At 41.3% G+C, this 9375-nt stretch overlaps 1 protein-coding gene across 1 annotated transcript; it reads right to left on the reverse strand.

Moving 5' to 3' along the window:
- Positions 1 to 5350: 5350 nt before the first annotated feature.
- On the reverse strand, positions 5351 to 9016 carry ptmaa (prothymosin alpha a). Its single transcript, XM_036570291.1, has 5 exons — positions 8833 to 9016; positions 6532 to 6603; positions 6273 to 6363; positions 6049 to 6122; positions 5351 to 5950 (listed from the first exon to the last, which is right to left on the reverse strand). The coding sequence occupies exons 1-5, from the start codon at positions 8875 to 8877 to the stop codon at positions 5912 to 5914; spliced, it is 321 nt and encodes a 106-aa protein (XP_036426184.1). The 5' UTR covers positions 8878 to 9016; the 3' UTR covers positions 5351 to 5911.
- Positions 9017 to 9375: the final 359 nt, after the last annotated feature.

Here is a 9375-nt window from a genome sequence, read left to right on the forward strand (position 1 = left end):
GGACCACAAGTGGGCCCTGAAGCACCCTCTTGTGGTCTTCAGGCAAGTATGCCAATACTGAGAGGGAGTCAATAGTCCATAGCGGGCCGGTGATGGCGCTTTGTCAAAAAAATCAGTTGGAAAAAATAATTGACTTCAACAACAGCACACAAACCGGCTGTCTAAATTTTGCCCCTTGCCTCTGGAAACAAAATATGCTCCCCTGACATTTCAATCGCCCACTTGCGAGTGATTGGTGTAAAAAAAGTGTTGCAAAGGCATAATTTAACTCAACATTTCACCTGGTTTTTGGTATATAACAAGCTTAGGTTAGCCTAATCTCTTGATGTATTATGTCCAGTGTCACATGTCTCGTATTGCACCCAAAAAGCCAAAAAGGTTCATTTAGTTTTCCTATGGGCCTTCATGCTTTCTAGTCATAAATAGTTGGGCTCTGAGGTGGAAAAGAGCCCCTGTTGTAGAACAAAAGTTTTTGATTAAATATCTATAGTGTACTATGTAATTATGTATTATATACATTATATATTACATTATTATGTAAAGGTTTTCAAACCTTAAAAAGGTTAATCACCACTCACACATCTCTTAATGAAAATGATTCCCTGAAGAATCATCAACTGACCTGTTCTTTAGGGGGCGGAAGGGGTTCTTCTATGGCATCACTCCAAAGAACAATGCATTTTTACCCTTATTTGGTAGCTTAATTTTTAAGCTTTTTAAAGATTTTTAAGATAGTAGTTATGGAAGTTTGAATTGAAGTGTGGACCCACATACAGGTCCTTGGGATTAAAGGGTTAACTGTAAAAGACATGCAGTTTAAAATACTGCTTGTTGTTTGTAGTGTAGATTACACAATACATTGTATTACGCTGCTGTAAAACTGTGAGTCGGGATGGGGGACTTTCACTCACCACCAGGTGGCACAAGTGATGGAGGAGGAGGCGTCACCTACACCCTCTAGAGGGGAGGACTGTGTATTCTGGCAGAAGAATGAAAACCCATCCTCAAAGAGCTGTATACCACATTCTACTGCTGCGTCTTTAAATCAACAGTGTTACACAGCGGAGCACACAGGCGAACGGCTCCACGTATAAACCAATGGCATTTTTTCATTACAAAACCATATTATTCCTTGCACAGCAGCAAGGAGAGAGTTAAATGACTGCATGGAAGAATGTACTTAAAATCTACACAATGGTGCCAGACTGGTGTCATGATGTGGCCTAGCATTTACATGGCTGCCTTCCGGACTAAGAGTCTTTCAGTGTGAGCAGAACTGTAGGAGGCAACACATGTTGAGTGCAGCGCTTGCACACATGCTGGACGTGGGAGCCACTGGACCGCTGGACACCGCCTTCACACTTCTCTGGCTCACACAGACGCTTGGGAACCTGCTAGATCTTAAACCACAAGGAAACAATGTGAGTTCTAGCTGTTAATACTGTAGTTGGTTTGCACATTTCATCTACGACATTTTATATAACAGTCCAAGGTCATTGTTCAATAGATCAGAAGCAGATTGAAATACTGTAATTCAATGTTCTTTGCTAATACATTGAGATGATGCATTAAACAGGACCCTAATATGATGTATCGTGTACTTTTTAGTGCTTCATAATACTGTGCATTTTCTCACCTGCTGTAAGCTCATAAATGCAAAACTCTCAGCCAAAGTCTGCATGTACAGTATAACCATCTGCACAAGATCATAGCTAGATAACTATTTGACAATGGTTCTATTTAGAACCATTTAATGCATAAATGGGTCTTCGCATGGTGACATGGTTCTTTAAATTGTTGGAGATTGTGTTGCATAAGGTTCTACATAGAACCCTTTGACAATAGCACCAAAAAGGGTTCTGCTATTGTTACGATGTCAACAATTACAATATCAAGCTTGTAAGCCTTTTTGGTGCTACATAGGGCTATTTCCAAATAGGTTCTATATAGAAGCATATACAACACATTCTCAATCTCAAGAGCCATTTAAGCATTAAATAATTCTATACAGAACTCATGGTTCTAAATAGAATCATTACCTTTACTAAAGAACCCTTGAAGAACCATCTGTTTTCTGTGTCAGCTGGAAACATAACAGCACTGCATGAAAACTAAGCCAAATTAAAAGCCATGACCTAATGATACAGCGGCCGACTTAAAAGCCTGTGCTTATGTCATAACTGACGAAGGACACATGTGAGGCTGGGATTAGTTAATGCCATGCTGTTGACCATGAATACTGAGTTTATGTAAAAGTATATATATATATATATATATATATATATATATATATATACAAAATCAGAGACCACTTCCTTGTGTAGCTGAGAAAAAGTAAAAGACAAAAACTAACATTTACAATTTCAACAAAGAAGCTGCTGGTGTTCTCAGAACAGTGGACTGTCCACCCCAGAGTCCAGACCTCAACATCATTGAATGTGTTTAAGATTACTTGGATCATGAGAAGCATAATATACAACCAACTTCTAAGACTAAACTTTGGAGGTGTGGAAAAATATCCCTGCAAATTTTGTTAAAAACCGAAAGAAAATTTCCGAAAAGGAATGGAACACGTAATAAAGGTAAAGTGTGGACGCAGTAAATACTGAAAAATGATTTAATATTTAGTTGTTTGTACTTAAAGGCTGTTTTTGCAAACCTGCACAGTCTGCAAAGAAACTGTTCAAATAATAATGATGTAAAACACACCAATCACCTTTTGAAAGAATTTTGAAAAGAAAAATACAGTCCTAGAATGATCATAATAAAAAAGTTATAAAATAAACTAAATTAAATGATGTCCATATATGTTTTGTGCCCCCTGTATATTGAATTATATATTCAAGTGCAATCACAAGTCATTCTTAAGGCTGTGTATGGCAGTGACAGTTCTCTCATTTTTCAAAAAAAAATGAAAGGAATCCATCCAAATTCATGAGGATTAGAGACAATTCCTCGGGGGAGCACATCTAATAAGTAAGGCTCCCTTGTCACTCCAGGACTAGATATGATTCATGTGATCATATAGAGAGCTAGACTCTGGGAGCTAAGGAAGACTTCTGCATTCATGAATGCATGCATTCAAACAGAAGAAAAAAACTGTGCTAAGTGTCCTCATATACTTTTTATAATTTCTAAACGAGAAAAAGATTACATTCCAGCCTAATGTAGAGTTTATGTTCAAAAATGCTGCACATTTCCCAGCATTAGATCATTTAGCATGGTTTCCTGTGGCTGCCTGTCGAGAGGTCACATCTTACCTACCGAGTACAAATGGCCAAATTTATTCAGCCAATCTGTGCACTATTGATTTTTCTGCCTTGCAGCGCTGTCTCAACACTGCCTGCATACAAAATCAATGCGTTACGCACAAACATACCCACATACACACACATATAAATACTTACAAACACATATTTATATTGAAGGCTTAATGTTTCAGTGTCTTTTGTCTTTTTGTACAACTGTAACCACCTTAACTTACAACTCATACAAATATCAATGGGCTACAGTGCACCGTGACTGCTTTTGTGCGGTAATGACTTTAGTCGGTCTCAGGAAGGCCTAATATGAAGCCCTAACTGGGATAATTGAGGTCTTGGAGGGGCATGACGACTTTCACTTTTAACATTAAATCAAATTCATAAACTTTGCCCACAAATGCCTCTTGCACCAAGCATAGCCATGAAGAGCAGTAAAGCACTTTTGATGCCTCTGATGAGGAGGAATGTCAATCTTGTTTCTACTAATGAAAATCCAATTTGCTCCATCGTTCCTGGTGTAGCTCCCCACGTGCTTGACCGATTAGAGTATCTGGGTAGTAAGTGCAAAACTGCAATCTAGGTTTTTAAACCCCTACACAGTGAAAACACTCTGACATGACTTACGCTTGTACAACAGGCAAGAAATTAGGAAGCTCAGTAATGGAAAGACAGCACATTTAATGCATGGCCATTATGGGATCGGGGTCATATTCCCCTGTATTCCCTCCAGTATTAAATCTGGCAGTGAAAGCAAGCCAGTATTAATCTATACTGAGAAAAGTGATGCATACAAAACTATTACATCAACACAATTACTGCCAAAAGTAGGTAAACTGACAAAATTGTGTTGGAATATGTTTCCTTCATCTGGAAATAATTTACATAAATGAATGAAGTAAATCCAATACGTTACTTTTATCAGTGTACAAAATTCTGACCTGCTCTTGTTTGCTGGTGTGCTCCTCTCCTGACTGGGAATTCCCTCTCTTGACAAGTTAAAAGCATGCTTTAAAAGCAAGGTTATTCTTGCGGATGTGTCATAGTGAGGGAATATGAGTGGAATTTCCTCAGAACTGATGCAGCACATTTTGTTGCAAGTTTCCTGAGAAATATAATAACATCAGAATCTTCTACAATCAGAACTAAATATAAATGCATGCTCTGTAGGGGCTAAAACTTATGTCTGTTTTGTAAACCTCAGGATAAGCAAAGCTGATATCATAAATCTGTTGTTTGGAATCTTCAGAATAGCATGTTCTGCCACTTTAAGAGCAGATCAGACCTCCCCCCTCCCCCAATCATTCACTTTCATCTATCTGCTTCTGTTGTTTATGTCTCCAGTTCCAAGTAATACTGTAGGAAACCACTTATCTTGTGGTGTTAGGAAGATTTTGTGACCAAATAAGGTGTTCCTGAGTTATCCCACCATTTTTCTCCAATAAATCCTTATCATTAAGTCATCATGCTGAATGTACTGAGTAATTGCATTTATACGACAACTACACCAAAATTAGAGTACTGAATTATTCTTAGTGCTCACAATTTGAGAAGATTTGTCTGGAAAACATTCCTATTTCATTGTGTCCACTAAACAAATGCTGTATAGCAACAGCCTTGTTTTAGCACCTGTTCCAACTCAAGAAGGATTTGATTATACACTGGGGAGTCCAATCAGGTGTGCAAAAACAGAGCAGGCAGTAAACTGTGCTGTTTAGCGCCCCCTCATGACTACAAGAGGGCACTGCTGCCGTATAGTATATAGGCACTCGATTTTGCCTTTGCTGGCTGCAAGCAATTCTTTGGCTTCCACCAGTGTGAGAGAGCCCAAGCTTTCCTAAAGAAATAAAGTGTACATTAAAATGGAAGAATTCACACAGTCAGATTTATTTAATGCAATATAATTTATACCGGATCTTGAGGTCTTAAGGCATGAATAATTTACATTGATGTACATTTTTCCCTCTGACATATTTCTGAAATATGTGAACTGCATATCTGAAAATGATGCTTGTTCATGATTATAGTCTCTACACCTCCGACAGTAAAAGCTCATTTAAAAAGTGAAAGCAAAAGAGTAATTTAGGAACTCACAAAATAAAATTTCGGTTTATTGTTGCACAACAATTTCACACATACATCAAACAGGCCACAATAGATAGCAATTTAATAGACAAGTAAGAAAAGAAAATTCTTTTCTTCGGCCTTGCCATCTCATACAAACCAACTAGTATGGTACAACTGATGTACATACACAAAGTACTGGAATGCTTTGAATTAAACTGCTTTTGATTTTTTACAATTTCAGTTGAGATAACATGACATGGTCAAACCACAAGTAAAATCTATTTCATAGAGAGGCTTCAACTTCAAAGCACCGTTTGGTAACCAGAGATCACTGTCAAAAATGGCTGACCTCCTAACAATATGTACAAAAATATAAAATGTAAATAAAAATACAAACAAATTCTCCTTTTAAAGTATTTTGTAAGAAGGTAGAGCTTTGAAGTCTTGGTTGTTTCTACAAAATTTGCAGTTAGGTGTGTGTACACAGATGCTGAACTCTACTTGATGATGACCACATTTTTGTCTTCCCCCAGTGGACGAGTTAAGGAAAGGAGGGTTGAAAGGATGTTCAGCAGGATTCCCTCTTAATCATCTGTCTTCTGCTTCTTAGTTTCAACGTCATCCTGAAAATGTGCCCATACGGAATTAGAACACACTGCACAGAAACTCTGTGCTATGGTGAACTAATATGAAAACACTTCTTAAAAAAAAACACACTTACTTCATCATCATCATCTTCAGCTGCCCTTTTCCCTGTACCGCCCTCGGCCTCATCATCTTCTTCGTCATCATCACCTGCAACATTGTGAGTTTAGGTCAGACAGGTTTGCAAACATGCAGCGTTGCTCAACACACATGAAGAGCTCTTTCAAAGTTATTACAGCACAGCAGTGAAGGCACTACATCATAGGTTGATAATAAGAGTCTAATAACAATATGAGTTACCCTCTCCATCATCCTCCTCGTCCTCTTCCTCGCCAACATCATCCTCTTCCTCTTCTACTTCATTTTCCGGATCTCCATTTTCCTCATTATCCTGATGAAACATTAGTATTATGATTTTATAATTCAGCATTTGTCAGAACACTGACACCTGAGGCCAAATTATTAAAAGTTTAACTTCTAGTCAGACTTCCAGTCTAGTGTTGGCTTATGTTTTAAATTCCCATCTCATGGTCTGAGGAAAATCCAAGGAAAAACTTACTGCATTTCCATTGGCTGGAGCATCTTTTCCATTTTCTGCTTCCTCTTCAACCAATTTCTTTTCTTTAAGGTCCTGAATAATGAAATACACTGAGTTATTTGGGCTGCCTTTCTTACAGGGGTGCTTAAATGTTTGAACTTTCAAAAGCTTTCTTTTTGTTCACACGGACAAAATGTGCCGAACTTCGACTCTCAAAGCCTATTGGACGTCGGTCTTTTCCATCCCCGCCTAGTTTAAAGTGCTATATTGAAGCGTTGTAATCTGATACGCCGGTGGCGTTAGCGCCAAAGAGCTTTGTAGTCCAGTAAATAATCTACATCATAGGCTTAAACGAAGACACGCCCGGCGAAAAACTACAACTCCCAGACTGCACACCCACAGATTATTTTAACACAGCCAATAAGAAGGCGGGAACGAACACAAACCAGAACGAGGCTCAGTAGATTAAGCCGAGAGAGAGAGAGAGAGAGAGAGAGAGAGAGAGAGAGAGAACAATAGCGAACATGGCACATATGGATTTTCCTTCCCCATCACAGACACTTTAGTTTAACAAATCTCTTTAAAACAATTACTGTAAAGCTGCTTCTACTCTTAGAGTTAATTTATTTCTCCAGTTGTAAAATTAATATTTTACAACTGCCTCTTTTCACCTTCAGAACAGGCCTGTGTCACAGCCTAGTATATCGTCTGATGTGGCAGATCGCTCGTATTAATAAATTTAGGCCGAGTCTTTAAGCCGTTTAGCGCCACAGCGCGCCAGCAGCGACGCCTCCTCACACCATCACCACCACCATTACACACGGCAGCCCTGTGGACTCGGCTCGGGTGAATAATCCGGGTTGGGATACAGACCACGACGTCCTGTGGAGGTGTGTTTCTGAGGAGGGGGGGGGTGTGGGGGTGAATAAATAAATAATAAAGAGTGCGCCGTGGACAGGCTACAAAACGAGAAGAACAGCGTGGCCGGTCACCGACAGCTGAGACGGAAACGATCTCCAAATCTGAGCCTGATGAAGAGCGGAGTCGCGCACACCGACTAACAAAGGACGAATGGTCAAATAGGGCCAGTTTCCTCCACACAGCCAGCAGAGCCAGGGCTCTTTCAGACGAACTTTTAAAACTGCGCGAGAAAAGAAATGCAACTAGTTTTAAAGCCTATTGTGAAGTCCCACCATCCGAGAGACAGAGAGAGAAAGAGAGAGAGAGATACAGAGAGAGAGCGCCGAGCAGACTGTGAGCTCCGAGCAGACGAGGATGTGTCAGTGGAGGAGAATCTGTATTTACGGCTCAGGAAGATGAGAGAGAGTCGCGTCTGTTTCAGCTTTATGGCTCATTCTCCGTCAGCTCGCTCTGTTCGTGATATAAAGCCTCTGATTTGACCGGACAGGTAACGGTAGTGCAGTCGCCCCGACCCCCAAACCGGCAGCTCAAGTTAAATGAGGAGAAACACTCACCGCTATCGGTACGAAGTCGCTTTCGTGCGTTAAACTTTTTATTTATGCTCCAAGTTCAGATTTAAATGCGTCAAATGTGAATGAACTCCCCGCCAAAAGGAGCAGCCGTGTAAACACACCCGCGGCGGAGCGTGACGGCGAGAAATGAACACCCGCCGGAGCCCCGATCCATCAGATCTCTCACAGAGTCGCCCGCGGAGAGAGAGAGCCGAGTCGGAGGGACTCGTTGCAGGTTTAAACTCAGAAAACGAGCCGCTCTCTGGTCTCACTCGCCGAGCAGCGGACAGACGGAGACACGCGGCGGCGGCGCTGCTCTGCCGGACAACTTCACGGTCAGAACCAGGTGAGCAGAAGCTCCGCGGCTCGGAGAGCCGGACCAGCCGCTGACAGCGGCGGCGGAATGAGGGGAGCGGGGGCCGAAACCCAGCCCCTCTGCTCAGAGGAGAAGTTGGCGGCGTTGTGATATCAGTGTGCGCAGAGCCGAAGGTACTTTTTCAGAAAGAGGGAACCGAAACGCCTCTACAACAAAGAACCCGCGCAGACTGTTAGAGGCTGAGGAGCAGACAAAGCTAGCTCACGTTAGCGCTCCCTGCAAAATCTCTCTGAAACAGAAAAAACCCAACTTCAGAGTGCAGGTTACATTTTCCCCGCTCATCCAGGAAGAAAAAGTCCTCACTAAAATTCATCCACGTCGACGACAACAAAGATACCGGCAACTAAACTGTGCTCAACACCTCATTTATATCTTTAACACTCAGAAAAAATCCTCCATCCGAAAACACGAATGTAAGTCCGTCTTTTGTAAATTCCGTTTACCACAAACCGAGTACATGATAAGTCCCCCTACCTTGGCGGAGATTTCCGAGCTGGTGTCGACTTTTGTGTCAGCCATTTCTGCCTAAAATGTGAAAATGGGATGCGGTCACACGGAAAAAAATAAATGTAAAGAGAGAGGAGGGGGAAAGAATCCAAAAAGCGCCTATAATAAAGATAAAGGGTGAGTTAGTGCCTGTGGCAAACTCCTCCGACGGCGGAGCCCCTTATATAGAGAAGTGGGCGGGGCCTGGAAGCGGGCACTCTGCGCTGATTGGTCGAAGCGACGAAAAATCTGTGGGCTGTGTCTAATTCGCCAGACTGGAACAATGGACAGTATTTCTATACCGAGGGAACCCGCTTGCAAAACCAACCTTTCTGCCTCATTTATGTGACTGCTCTCCTTCTGATGGATGACTTATGTGAGCCCCCACCTCAAAAAAGACCTCGATTTAGGCTATACTTTTTTTTTTTGGAAAAGCAGAACAACCTGATGGCCTGGACTAATAACGCAGTCTCGGCTGTACCTTACAGATGACCAGCAGACAAACACAGTTAAAGCCACCACACTTGTAAT

The sequence above is a fragment of the Colossoma macropomum genome, unplaced genomic scaffold (assembly GCF_904425465.1).
Source record: "Colossoma macropomum unplaced genomic scaffold, Colossoma_macropomum, whole genome shotgun sequence".
NCBI lineage: Eukaryota > Metazoa > Chordata > Actinopteri > Characiformes > Serrasalmidae > Colossoma > Colossoma macropomum.